At 39.5% G+C, this 14955-nt stretch overlaps 1 protein-coding gene across 5 annotated transcripts in view; it reads right to left on the bottom strand.

Moving 5' to 3' along the window:
- Positions 1-444: 444 nt before the first annotated feature.
- Enpp3 (ectonucleotide pyrophosphatase/phosphodiesterase 3) overlaps positions 445-14955 on the bottom strand; it is a 70910-nt gene continuing 56399 nt past the window's right edge. For all 5 annotated transcript variants that reach the window (XM_076928024.1, XM_076928025.1, XM_076928023.1 and 2 more), the window contains 8 exons: positions 14691-14869; positions 13392-13437; positions 11563-11717; positions 6276-6411; positions 5462-5539; positions 4498-4630; positions 2522-2678; positions 445-698 (listed from right to left, as the gene is read on the bottom strand). In XM_076928024.1, coding sequence (XP_076784139.1) covers positions 528-698; positions 2522-2678; positions 4498-4630; positions 5462-5539; positions 6276-6411; positions 11563-11717; positions 13392-13437; positions 14691-14869 — 1055 coding nt within the window. In that variant the 3' untranslated portion in view covers positions 445-527. The remainder of the gene's footprint in view (positions 699-2521; positions 2679-4497; positions 4631-5461; positions 5540-6275; positions 6412-11562; positions 11718-13391; positions 13438-14690; positions 14870-14955) is intronic.

The raw sequence follows: 14955 nt of genomic DNA, 5'->3' as shown, positions 1-14955 counted from the left end.
AACCTATAGGTATCTGAGCTTCCAAGGCTACACTTAGCTCAGGGTGGTAAACATCTAGCACTTACCTTTGTATAGAGCGCTCTAAAGCCCAGAAATTATTATGTGTAGCAGAGCCATGTTGGAATGGAGGAACATGGAAAGGACTCTATCTACACGTAGACTATCATCACATGGCTGGACAGATGGAAGGAGTTTCCAGTTTGAGTCTTATCTCTCTGTAGTATATACTATCACTTTCACCACATAAAACTTCACACTAGTGCTGGGAAGATAGCTTTGTGTATGATTGCTCCAAAGGATCCTATGCCCTCTTCTGGCCTCCTTGGGCACCAGCACATGTGGATATACTTGGGAAGAAGAATAAATAAAATGAAATTTCTTCTAATGTCTATAGAAATGAATAAGGATGAACTATAATGAAAATGTATAATGTGACTTTAAGGATTAAGGAAAAATAGAAAATTTTATTTTATAATTTTTTTCAACAGGAAATTTCTCCCTTCTGTCAAATGGCTTTATACATCCATTCAAATAATAGTTTCAAAGGTGGGCAAATATGTCTTCAGTTGCAAAATTTCAGAGACAGGCTGTGCTTTTTCCTGATAAAAGTCAAGGCCAGTTAGGAGCTCCACATCTCGGACCCGGGCAGCATGTGCTTGAAATCTCTCTTCAATCCAAACGTCTTCAGTTTTGTTTTCCTGAAGGATGAAACACAAAACGGTTTTCCACATGGTGTCTCTCTCCACCGGCATAAAGACATTTTACTACTGAGGTGACTGGTTTGTAATTTCTTTTTATTTCCTTGGCTCTTCATTTGATACAACTAAATTTTGTCTAATAAAACAAAAGTCCTAAAAGAAATACTCTTCACCATAAACTCATACCCACTGCGTACTTGCTTCAGTCACGAGTTTGTGCGGATGCACATACATATTCATGTGTGTGCATGTGTAGGCATGCATGAGGAGACCAGATGTTGATATTGAGTTTCTTTTTCTGTTTTGTTTTGTTTTGTTTTGTTTTGTTTTGTTTTTTTGAGACAGGGTTTCTCTGTGTAGCCCTGGCTGTCCTGGAACTCACTCTGTAGACCATGCTGGCCTCAAACTCAGAAATCCACCTGCCTCTGCCTCCCAAGTGCTGGGATTAAAGGCGTGCGCCACCACCACCCGGCGATATTGAGTTTCTTTATCAATTAGTTCTCCCCCTTATTTTTTAGGGTCACTCATTGAAGCTGGAACTACGTGACTGGGTTATTCAGGCTGGTCAACAAGCCCCAGGGATCCTCTCATCCCAACCTCCCCAGTGTTGGGATTGCATGTGTTCGACACACCATCCACAGTGAACTCAGGTCATGATGCTTGCCTGGAAAGTACTTATCAATGGAGCTATCTCCCCAGCCCCTACACACAATGTTTTAAAAGAAGTATCATCTAGATAGTATCTTTTTGTTCTTAGGTTCAAAGCTAACATTACTAACTTGCATAAGTCAGGATGAACCTCAATGTTTTTTAAACTGTTACTACATATCAGTGTATAGTATATAGTGCTGGTTTGTGTTTTCAGACTCACATTGAGGGCATTGTAAGTGCTATACCTTTCATTTATTTTTCATTTGTGACAAATTTATAATCTATCCATATTGATGGATCTAGACCTAGATGAGTAATTTGTTTTAGCTGCAGTCTCTGACGTTTCTTCATTATAATTTAATCCAGTTTTTCAAAATTACCAAACTGATAGGATTGGGTACTTTTCCTATTCTAAATAATACAGTGATGAATAACTTTGGGTGTTCTCCTGTGTTAAAGAGTATAGGTTTGAGGATATATAAATAAAGTTGCTAGGTTGTTAAGTACATGTAATTATAACTGCAAAATATCAAATGTTATGTCAGTCTCTACTCTTGTAGGCAGTAGATGGTCCCCACACCTCCATGTGTTTTACCAGTCGTGAGTATAGATAGCAGTTATTACCCTAGGTCTCCATTGGTTTTAACTCATGATAGTTATAATCATAACTATCATTATAAGTATCTCTCCCATATTGCTGTATTTTAATTCCCTCTTCTTCCCACTCCATGTGTGTGTGTGTACATGCATGGATGCTTATGCACACGTGAACTGGATCTAACATTTCATGCTTCATTCAAGGTGCTAGAATTGTTATTTATATATTCATTTATGGAAATAATTTAATGTCAACCTTAGTGTAGAACTTCAATGCTTGTGTCTAAAAAAAATAAACTGATGTTAGCCTAGTGAGTATCAACCACACACACACACACACACACACAGACCTTCATATATAAATACTTGTTTACATATGCAGATTTGTGTTTAATATTAATTCTATATGCAGATTTGTGTTTAATATTAATTCTATAGATCATACATCTACAGAACTCTACCCACAAAGAGCAGAAACACTGCCTGTTTCTGTTTCTGATAGAGCTGCTTTTGTGACAGCTCGGATGAGAAATGAATAATCATTTTCTGGCCCCAGGTTCTCCAGGCATACTCACGGGACAGCTTTCTATGTTAGTAGGCCGATGAGGGACAATGAAGGGCAGGACATCCAGCCACCCAGGGCAGCTGTCGGGTGTGTGGGTTTTGTTTTTACAACTTGTCAGCACCACAAAGTAGTGTGTTGGGATAGGAACGTCAGTGCCAGCTACATATCTGTAAACGTAATTGAAATGATTTGACATCATTACAAACGTCTTCTTGTTTTATAGCTTTAAAGGAAATGCCAAGGTGAAGAGCCGCTAAAGGACTAGGCGGAAAGCACAGATCGTGTGGAGAGTGTAGTTTTATCATATATGACTTCCACGTCGGTGAGCCACAAAGTTCTAGTCAAAATCTATAGTATGGTCATTCTCACATTATAGCAAATCATTAGAATACAAAGAAAGCCCATGAAACTCTGCCTCCTGTGTTTTCCAAGTCCTTTGGCCTCATACATCACAGGGGTGTCTTCTAACGGAGTGGATGCTAAGGACAAAGGATCCTGTCTCTTATGTCTGTGCACTTCTGCTGCACAGGTGGGCCATCTGCCCCCCAAAACTCTCACTTAATCAACTTTAGTATGGAGGTATCCACAGGGTCCTCCTGGGGGTAGATCCAGAAAAATGACGAGACGCTGGTTGTCTTTCTAGCAACAAATTCAAACGCACACGTTGTAAGTTCTGAGTGAAGATAACGGTATCTGTTGACTCTACTAGAGGAAACCTGTGAGTTCCTATAGGCAGCAACATCTGACCGATTCAGATTCAGACTGTCTGCATCTCCATTCTGGCTTTGCCAATAGGAGAAAAATCTATCAAGCAAGTTACTTAACCTCTTCTAGCCCTGATTCCCTCGTTTCTGACTTGGGGCTAATGGAACCGGACATCATGTGTTTTGTAGATTAAACAAAGCCTGCATAAATGCATAGAAAACTGCCTACTATGTAGGAAAGAGCTCTCAAAATATTTGTTAAAATTAGCAAATGACAAGATGTAGAATCTACTAAATAATCAAACAAAAGCCAGGTCTGTGGTGGCTGGCACGCACGCACGCACGCACGCACGCACGCCACCCCAGCACTGGAGATACAGAAGCAAGAGGAGAATCAGGAATTCAAATATATCCTCAGCACCATAGTGAGTTCAGGGCCAGCCTGTGCCACCTTTGACCTTGCCTAAGCAAGAGGATCAGCAGTTCAAATACATCCTCAGCACCATAGTGAGTTCAAGGCCAGCCTGTGCTACCCTTGACCTTGCCTCAAAGTCAAATGAAGAACAGTGACAGGAAAGAGCAGGAAAAGCACAGGGCTGGCTATACACCTAGTGTGAGGTTTACTTTATCAAAAAGTGTCAGTAGAAACCGGAGCTTTGCAGACTAGGACCTGCCATTGTTTGTTTTTATCCTTTTGCCATTTTGACAATAAAAGAAGCAATGGGACTGCTTCCTGGAAAAGCCTAGTACTGAAAGACACTGTAGTGGAAAAGTAATTCATAACAGCCTGTTGTAATGGGCTTGGTATTAAGGTATACAGGTTGTTCGGGCTGGTTTTCTCCTGAACTCTATTTGCATTCTCTATTGAAACTATTTTGTGGATGGTCTGCTGTATCTGTGAAGTTTACTAAGGTAAGCTTAGTTTGTACTTGATTTTTTTTTTTATTTTATACTTGGTTTGATTCTATATTTATTGATATGATTCTGACTCTACATTTCCTCCAGAAAAATCTCATCTTGTCTTTGTTCACATTTTATAAATTTTCCAGTAAAATTTTTTTTGTTAAACTTTACCTGGGAATAGTTAGTTTTAAGTTTTGGTCGTATAATTTTTTTGGCTAAATATTTAGGGAATTTAAATTGAAAATTGGCATCAACAGCAACTAAATATGAATGGATTGTGCATATACTATGTAATATTGAGATTTTACAGAATCTAGTTAAAGTTTTGAGATTTCCCTTTATGATACTCTATTTTAAATCAAAAAGTCAAATTACTTACTGTGTAATTTCATCTGGAGCATCAAAATGGCCATCATAATTATAATCAAAGATGGGTCCACTAACAACATTCACTCCATTTCTTTCTACAGCGTATTTTATGAGGAGAACCTCATGGAAGTAGTCCCACATTTCTAAAAAATGGAAAAATTAGGTGTTTAAAAAAATCTGATTTTACTGAATGTAAAAATATTTTCTATTGTTGGTATATTTAAATACCATCACATTCCACTCCAGTAATTGCCCACGGTGATTAGATAATTCTGCAAGATAGTTATGCAACTAAAACAAGCAGCCATGCTGAAGAGAACTTTTTATCATTTTATTAGCGCAAAATGTATCTCCAAATTCCTTCAACGGTGAATATTAACACTCGTCAGATCACACACGCTATATTATTAATTAACATTCTGGAAACAGACATTTACATTCCTTTCACTTACGGTGAATGTTAATGAAATTTAGCTTTATCAATAGCTCTTAAGAGGTAAGAATGAAGGACAAACTTAAGACAATTATCAAATTCTAGAAACAAGTCAAAATTGTAGTTAGTTGCAAAGAGATGACATCAAGAGGGTTTTTTTTTTTTTTTGCCTATATTTAAAATAACAGAATAAAATGACTCAGTGTAAATAGAAAATTACAATAATAAAACATAGGTTTAGTTTGGCAGGCCAAGGAGTCACTTTGTTAGTTTAACATTAATACGTATGCACCACCGAGCCTGTAATCTCGGCTATTACGGGGGTTTAGGAAAAAGGATAACAAGTTCAAGGACTGCCTAGACTACAAAGTGAGTTCAAGGTCAGCCTGATCAACTTATCCAGACCCTATTGCAAAATAAAGACTAGCAACAGACTGAGCATATAGGGCCAGGTACATGGGTCAGGGTGCAGTGGTTGTTCAATATATGTGAGGCCCTAACTTTAATGGCCAGTGTGGGACAGGGGAGAGTAGATACTTACTTTTGAATTCTTCATACATTGGGACCAAATTACTTGTAATTAAAGCATCATATTGACTCTCATTATTTCCTTTGATTGCTGTAAAAACAATTGTGCTGTAGTAAGTATAGATTTCAGTGACTCGTTCTTTGCTCTCATTAAGCCTCTTTCTACTGTACCTCTGCAAATCTCTAAATCACGAATCTCTCAAAATCAAACAACTAACTAGAGTCACATACCAGGTATAAACCAGTCCCAGAAACTGATGTTGTTGACATTCTCGTGAATACATGAAAATGACGTGCCCAGATGAAGGGGGGGGGGACTCGAGTTTTAGAAAAGTCATACTTGTTTTTATGTGACCCCAAAAGAGATTCTTTGGGGTGGGGGGGGAACAGCCTGAAATTCATCTAGCTGGTTAATTTACAGTTCAAAGCCGTTGGAAACAAAGCCAAGCAGACAGATGGGGCAGCTTTTGTCCTTTGCAGGAAGCAGCTGCCTTCTCCGTGAGGACCTCAGCTCAGGCAGTAAGCCAGAGATAATGTTTTCTTAGATGCTTGTGTCTCTTTCCAAATACCCTTCGGTTGTAAAAATTAAACTTAAACCTGCTGAACTCTCTCCACATCTGGGCCTGATTAGAGCTAATCTGTTGTTCCCACAGAAAAATTTATTAGCCTTTAAGGAAGCTGGTGTACCACCTCTGGGCAGCCCTCGACCACCGAAGCCTCTTAGGCGGCCCAAGCAGGTCATTTGGGTGGAGAGAATATATGTTTAACGCACACGCCACATCCGCCGACTGAGGGCTTCCTAGCCGCTCTAAAAGAGTTTCACTAACCAGGAGGATAGAGGAAGCCACGGGTGATATTCTTGTCTGCTAAATAGAAGGAACATTTTTGGCTCTCAGAAGGAGCAACCCTGACATCAGCCCGCAGACAGTCTGGAACTGTGGGAGGAAGAGATGATGTGTCTCCCTGTTGAAAGAGAGAAAGGGGGGAAAAATTACACCCACAGTTGTGGCTTGCCCATTGCCTTATTTGGTTCATAACTTCCTAGACTGTTTTTCATTTACCCTTTTCCTATTGTCTTAGTGAATCAGGTCTACACCAGCCATGGGAGTGGATGTTTTCAGCTATGTTTGTCTGTGAGGTTCTCTACTGGTTAGGGGTATGGGGTGGGGTGGGGACATTGGGAGGACACATCAAATATACCCTGGGAACGAACATTTGCAGAATACAACCTGAACTGAGAGCCAAAGAATGATAGAAACTACTGTGAAAAACAGTCTTTTTTGGGATTGAACTTTTCTCTAGGGATATGTTGTACATGCAGATAAGAAGTAGGTGGATGAGAAATGTTGGGGCTAGAGGGATGGCTCAGTAGTAACACCGCTAGATGCCCCTGGGTACAGCTCCCAGCACCCAAAGGGCAGCTCACAACTCTCTGTAACTCCACGTTCAGGGAATTTGTCACACTCATCTAGGCCTGTGGGCATCAGACAGACCCATGGTGACATATATACACGTGGGCAAAAAAATCATATATTTAAAATAAAATAAATAAATCTGTTTTTAAATTGGAAAACAAAATATAAACATTATATGTAGATAAGAATTAGCTACATTGTTTTTAAACTGAGTAAAAAATTCTAATCAGCCTAAAATTAATTCAAACAGTTATAGTTACCTAAACATAATAACATAAATAATGTATTATATATAACATATATAACAAATACAACATATAACATATTATATATACATATATGTGCATGCATATATATTTTTTGAGACAGGGTCTTGATGACTTTTAACTCTTCATGTTCAGACCTTCACCTTCCAAGAAATTACAGGTATTTCTGCCAAGTCTTGCTTATAAGGTAGTGTACAGTGAACCCAGAGTTTCGCATCCACTGGGCAAGCACTCTGCCAACAGAATTACATCCTCAGCCCCCAAACATCCTTAATTTGAAGTAAAATAAGTTTGTAAAATAAATCATAAAATAGATTTTAAAGTTGTAATTTCTTTTTAAGTTACATTTAAAGACTAATACTAAATCTCATCCAGCAAACACGACTGGCGGCGGTTGAGGACCAACCTCCACACTGATGAAAACAGCCGAGTATGCAGTTAGCACATTGAATGAACGCATTCAGATAGGTAAGAAACCTGCTTTTTGCATCCATTATTTCACACGCTTTGATGCACTTATTCTGCACTGTGGCTGATAGATATTCTCCTGAAGAAAAAAAACTTGCAATAACTTATTTAACAAGAAAATTATGCTAAATTTGTCCTGTTTCTCATTCAGTGCACCGTGTCTACAGCTACGTTGTCTAATGTTAGCTACGTTGTCTGTATAGCATGTGTGAGGTCAGTTCACAACAGAGAAGGCAGTGCACACTGCAGTGTTCCCAGGTGGAAGAGCAACGCCAAACGTCAAGAACACCTGAAAGTTGGAGACGGGGCAGCCCGGGGAAGGCAGGCAGGGGCTGCCAATGCTGGCACAGTGCAATTCTCCAGTAGAAAGCATTTCCAGGAGCTCAGTCCATTTCTCATCATGATTAAATATATACTTTTATTGTTGCTTTCTTCTAAGGCTCATGAAAAGGCCTTAGTGATGAAAACACATAAGAAAATACAATACATATTCAGAAGCTAAAAAACAGGATGGAGCTTCCTTTAAAAGGAAAACAACTAAAAGCTAGACACTGCTCATATATGACGCTCTCCGCCGGAGCACACCTGCCCTCTAGGTGTTTACCTAGAGCAGTCCTGGCCTAAGCACCACGGAGACAGGTAAACACCATGTTGACTGCAGTATGAGTCACTAAGAGGCACCGATAAAGAAACATGCCACATATGTACAACGGAGCCTATTTAGCCTCGAAGAAGAATCAAGTTATGTTGTTGCAAGAAAAGTAGATACAACCAGAGATAGTTATAGTAAGCTAGTTCAGGCTGTCTTTGAAAACAAATATTGTGTGTATTCTCATGCATGGCTGGTGTGTGTGTGTGTGTGTGTGTGTGTGTATCATATATATCATCTATGTATCTATGACATGCAAGTAGAAGCCAAATTATCTTGGCAATAGTTCTTAATACGTGAGTCATGACCTTCTTCCAGGTTGTCTATCAGATATCCTGCACATTGGATATTTACATTATGATTTACAACAGTATCAGAATTACAATCAGGAAGTAGCAACAAAATAATTTTATGGTTGAGGGAAAGGATCACCGCAACATGAAGAACGTATTAAAGGGTTGAAGCGTGAGGAAGGTTGAGAACCACGCTCTAGGGACCAGCAGGATGGAGGAAACCTGAGGAAGAGGACGGTAGGGGCAGGGGGAGATGCTCTGAATATAATGTACATGTGTATGAAAAGACCCTCATGAACACAGTACCATGTACAGTGACTATGTAAAGTGAAAGCAAAATCAAATGAGGTGAAGAGAAATGTGCAGAAGTTAGAAAGCAGATAATGTTAACAGAGGTGATGATCAAAACCTAAATACATCCTCTGACCTCCACATGCAGACACACACACACACACACACATATATATAAATATATATATGAACATACACATACATACTTACATATACACACACATATATACAACACATGTACACACACAGATTTTAAAAGTTCCTAATGCTGTGGGAGATGTGTATATATGCTGTTTTTTATATAAAATATATATGTAAAACATTATATATATCACATATATAGTATATACGTATATATTGTACATATATATTATAGAATGATAGGTATTTTTCAACATTAGCTAACTTTTTATCAATGAAAGTCTTTGACTTCATGCCAAATTAAATCATCAAGTATCTCCACTGCAGTTCTTGTTTTGTTTTCAGTTTTCCATCTAATTAGGCAAGTAACTGAGCTCTTCCAGAAGTCGTTGCGGGAGGACCATGCCTCCACGTCACAATTCCTCCCCAGAACGCTCCGGAGAAAACAGAAATTACAAACACCCACCTAAACCTCAGAGAAACAGAAGCTCTATATAACTTAAAGACCAACCAATTGCACCGGTGCTCCAAAGAGCTTATTTAAACCCTGATCTCTCAGACAGAGAGCTGATCTACAAGGCTTCATGTGAATCTCCAAACATCCTTCTATGTAATTTTCTTGAACCACAACACACACACAGAGTAATCTCTGAATTAGAAAGCAGAAGATTGCTAGAATCCCATCCTGTCAAGTGGATGGGGAATACACAAGCATCTCTCTGGGACTGGAGAAGGAATGGAGTCTTCTGGTAACAAGTTAATTTTAGAATAATAAAGAACTGTACTAACAGCCTAGCCTGAACCCAGTTCCAGTCTCTCTGCCCTTGGCATTGTCCCTGCTCCTATTCCGTCAGGAATGCGGAATGCGGGGCTGCAAGGGGAAGCATCAACCCATTAACCCCCTGCAAGCCCTGCCAGCCAGGACTTTTCATGGTCAGGAACTGGATGAGGAGCCTGACCTGGAACATACAGGCCCACTCAGAGCAAACACAAAATAGAGATTATTTTAAGGGCCGTTGAAGAAAAACACAGAACCCTGAATAGTGTGCCCATTAAGAGAGGAATGAGGCCACCAGCCTACACAGGGACTCAGGTAACTGTAGAATATTTACCCACATTGGGAACAGACACTAGCATTCTGTCAGCCACGGCTGCGATGGAATCATTGTTGACTGTGAAGAAAGCTTTAATTAGGACTAGAAAAATATGCTTATTTTTTTCTGCAAATTGCCTCAGTTGAACCAAGAAGAGGAGATAAACTAGACCCAGCCAGTTATTTTCTGTCTTTAAAGGAGATGGTGCCCTTAGCTCAAACAGTAATAGCTAGGGTTTGTCATGATTTTTCCACTCTAAAACTTTCTGGTTATTTATTCATCCTTCTGCTTGGTGATATAGCTTTGTCCTTAAAATGCTGAGACTAATTCACCCGATCCATATCATTTAGTTAACGATATACAGACAGTGCTGTTGTCCTACAGACCCGAGTAAAACTCTTCCCTCCCCGAAAGGGTTCATGGATGGATGGGGTTAGACTTTCCTTCATCTACAGTTCCTTAGTTGCTAATGAGACTGAATACTTGAGTCATTTTTCCTGTTTGTCTGCTGAGATGTTTGTCATTCTATTGTTTAGGTATAGAGGCTGATTATCCGCCTTAGATCCTAATCACAATCCATGATATCCATCAGTTGTTTCTATGGGCAACGCAAATGTTCTGATCTATGATATCCCTTTCAACACACACTAGCATTAATGCAGTCTAATTAAGTTCTTCTGTAATTTTGTTAGTATTGTTCCAAAAAGCCCCAAGGTCATAAAAAACGCAAGTGAGAAATATGGATTTCCTATTTGTATTTAGGACTATCAGTCAGGCAGCAAGTTAGCTTTGTGTACAGCGTGAGGCATCGATCTAGTGTTTTCTTCATGATGGGTACCCAGACATTCTGGCACCATTTGCACAGTTGGGAGTTTGCCAGAAAGTGAATAGGGAAGGAGATTTACCGAGTGGATCCTCACCTTCAGGCCAGAGGGACCTGTGACACAACACACACATTCATACAACATTCTAGAGTGCTACAACCTTCAAGGAATCAGAGGCAAGAAACCTTGTAAGTCACCATCACCTTCAGGGTACACCTGCCTTACACTCCAGGAAGATGGATGGATAGTATCATCCTCTCTCTTTTTGCTTCCTGTTTGACTTATAGTCTTAATATGAATAGTAAATCCATATTTCTCACTTATGTTTTTATGACATTGGGGTTTTTTGGAACAATACTAACAAAATTACAAAAGAACTTAATTAAACTACATTAATGCTAATGTGTATTTATTTGAACCGTCTTTTCCTCCCTCCTCACCACTCAGTAGGCTGGCCTAAATTATTATTTCCAATTTCTCTGGGTACAACACAACACCTTCCTTCTCTCTTCCCACCTATAAAGGCCTTTATATCATAACTACAGCATATCCTTAGAAGTGACAAGAGTCCACACTGGCTTTGAGAACTCTTCAATAAAACAGAATTCAACCCTTTCGGTGTCCAGAATCAGAATCTTTCTGCTGCTCACTGCTCACCGGACTGGGAGCTTACCGGCTTCGGGACAGTGTATGAACTCCACATGGGCATCTTCATGGCTTTTCCAAACCCACTGATGTACTCCCTCTGGTAAAGGAGACAGTGGTCTTTGTTCTTCTGTATCACCCTGGGCCTCCCAAATGGCAAATTTACTTTCACTGTTGCTGCAACTAAAATTGAAATGACATGAAACATTAGTGAAATTAGTAAAATCGGTAACCACCACTGCCTACACAATACACAATACACAATACACAATACCACTGTGTATTGTGTATCAAGTATTTGAATTAACATTTTACAACAACCGTGGGAGACATATTATTATCTCATTATGCCCACCACAAAATAAAGTTCAGATGAGTAACTGGGCCAGCCCAGGGGCTAGGCAAAGATCTGAAGTCTGCCTTCAGATCCATACTATTTCAGAGATCATAAGATATAGCTTAAGAGGGAAAAAAAGACTCAAAAACAAGAGTGCTATTTTACAGGATGGATGACCCACCTTAATAACTGTCATAGAAGAAATATTAGAGTTTTTATTAAAAAAGTATGTCTGCTTTGGTCTGAACGTTTATACCTTTTCAAAGTCATACTGAAATCTTGTACCCCAGGGTGATGGTGTTTGGAGGGGAAGCCTTCAAGAGATGATTTAGGTTGTGAAGTGAAACCCTCAGAAACAGGATTTAAGCCTTAGAGATGAGACCACAGATTTTTATTGATGTCTGTTCTGTGAGGTTAGAATAAGATGGCAGGAAATCTACCTGCTGGTACCTTGACGTTGGACTCAGTTTCCAGAGCTCTGTGAAGTAAACTTCTGTTGCTAAGTCGACATGTTTACAGTGTTTTAACATCCTGCAGAGAGGGTTTGTTATCCTGCCGGGGCAGGAGCTGATAGCTTCTAGTATCTGTCTACCTAAGTATGTATCTCTGTATCTACCTACCTACCTACCTACCTACCTACCTACCTACCTGTATCATCTGTTTCTATTCATGTGTTTGTATTTATATGTTATTATATAATTCAACCAGAACAGCTTGACAATATCTAATATGTATTATATATATATATATGTTATATATTTATATGCATATATAAATAAATTTGAACTGAGCATATGCAAGTTTTTTCCTTACCATTCACCCCCAAAACAATGTACTATAATCACCATTCTGACAACATTTATATTGTATTGTATATTATAAGCAATTTTAAAGTGGTTCAAAGTTTATGGGAGGACATAGACGTCACATGCATGTACAACACTTATTTATATAAGAGACTTCAGCATCCTCAGGTCCAGAGTATCCACAAAGAGGTCCAAGAATAATCCTCTATAGATATTAAGGTTGACTGCATCCCCACTTTACAAAGGTACAACCGAGGCATCATGAGTCCAGTACAAGAATACTTACAAAGTAATACATAATGGTTAAACTAATGCAGGGAAACACTTGTAAATCCCCTGCATTGACTTCTTAAAAATCTTTACAACTGTGTGAGGTGGGTCCGAGTACTGCAGATGAGGAATGGAGGTACAGTGAAAGGAAATGATTGGCCCCAGGTTAGACCTCAGGACAGCTACAGGGATCGGGTTCATCTGTTCATATCTTAGCCAGGGACCAGCAGACATGGATGAGGCACCACACTGAAAGGATGTTCCTGGAAACATTATGACTCCACGCTAGCTAGCTCTTAGAGCTCCATGTTTGCTTGTTTGTTCCTTCTTTATATTGTTCATAAAATCTAACTTCAAAAGTCTTCATGAGTTTGGTCTGGGAAATCTCCAAAGGGCAATGTTGTGTATTGTTAGCTCTCAGCATCACAGTTACTACTGACTTACCCTCTCCTTCAGTGAGATTTAGCATTTGGTTTACTTGTTCTTCTTGCTGCCAGAAGAGAGAGAGAAGGGAACAGATAAATCAGTTTTAAAAATGACCAAGAACATTCGTACACCAGAAATAGAAAGTGTTTTACTATTGAACAAAGACCTCAGACTAATTTGAGATTATGTCACCACTCAGAAACAGAGGGATTTCTGCCCCCATTGTGTGTCTGTGTGTGTATGTGTGTATGTGTGTTTGTGTGTGTGTGTGTTTGCAGAGATATTGTTAATGGGAACAAGCATCTTGACCACAGATGGAATTAATTTGGGATGGCTGCATCCCAATGCTTCTCAACATCAATGCTTCTGATGTCAATAGTTTCCTTAAGGACTTGTTAAAATTCATACTTGGATTGAGCAAGCACGGGGGATGGCCTGAGATTATGCATGTCTTTCTGACTCAGAAGAGGTATATGAACTGGTTTTGAGACCACATTTTGAACAGCAGGAGGCATTCTTTACGGAGCGGGACTCCGGGATTGTAGTCAGATCAACTCGGCTTGGAAAACCTTGAAGAGTTTATTTAACGTCCCTTGGGCCTCTCTTTCTCTACAATGAGGAACAAATCATCAATTTTATATTATTGATTCTTATGGCAATTCTAATGAGGCTCTCTGGAACAGAATGTAGATACTCTCCATCTGAAGCTATATGCACAGAGAAGCATACCGCACCCCTCCGAGGATATTTTCCTGTGGACATAAGAAGCTTTACTGAACTTTGTCTCTTAAAGCCTTCATCCCTAGCAGTGAGGAACAATTTCTATGCGTGTCACTCTTCTGATTCTTTGTTCTTGGGTCTTTTCCTAGCAGTAAAACTTAACCTTATCAAGAGTCTCTTGGGATCGGAAGCCCTCCTTCTGGACTCAGCCCAGAGCTTAATCTGTTAAAAGGACTGGGTCAACACATACTGCCATTTTTGCAGTGTTCAACTGCAACTGTTCAAGAAATGCCACACAGCACACACACTACTGAGTGTGCCTAAAGCCAGATTATAATCCCTGCCCCTTCTGTTCATAAGTAGCCAAGGATGGTCATCTGATTTTACTGTAAGAAAAGGGTTTAAAAAGAAACTTTAAAGAGCACCAAAACTGCTATTTTGAATGGTTAAAGAAAGTTGAACGCACACACTTGCTCACATAGTATATACACCATAATCTCTCACTTCCTGATAAAGTTCAGAGAAACCATATTTTATTTCCTCAGTAAGTAAGATGGCACCTTTAAGTTCTTGTAAAGACATGGAATTGTTACTCACCGTCTGTACTATGGGGCATGAGCAGCTTAGTGGGTCTTTAGGCACTGGAGTAGTGAAACCACAGCCAGAAGACGTTGACAGTTCTCCTGCATGCGATGGGTTGTAAAACGGGGCCTTCAGAAGATGATTCAAACTGCCATGAGAACCGTTGTTTGGTGCCGGTTGAATGTGCAGAAGATCTGTTTAAAAAATAAAAGTTTAATATAGCTTGGAAATGGAAGGCAACAATACCTTGGTGGGATGTGGGGGACAAATCCACCCACAG

The sequence above is a fragment of the Arvicanthis niloticus genome, chromosome 30 (assembly GCF_011762505.2).
Source record: "Arvicanthis niloticus isolate mArvNil1 chromosome 30, mArvNil1.pat.X, whole genome shotgun sequence".
NCBI lineage: Eukaryota > Metazoa > Chordata > Mammalia > Rodentia > Muridae > Arvicanthis > Arvicanthis niloticus.
The sequence above is the reverse complement of the archived record's forward strand: the minus strand, read 5'-3'. Positions and strand labels throughout refer to the sequence as shown.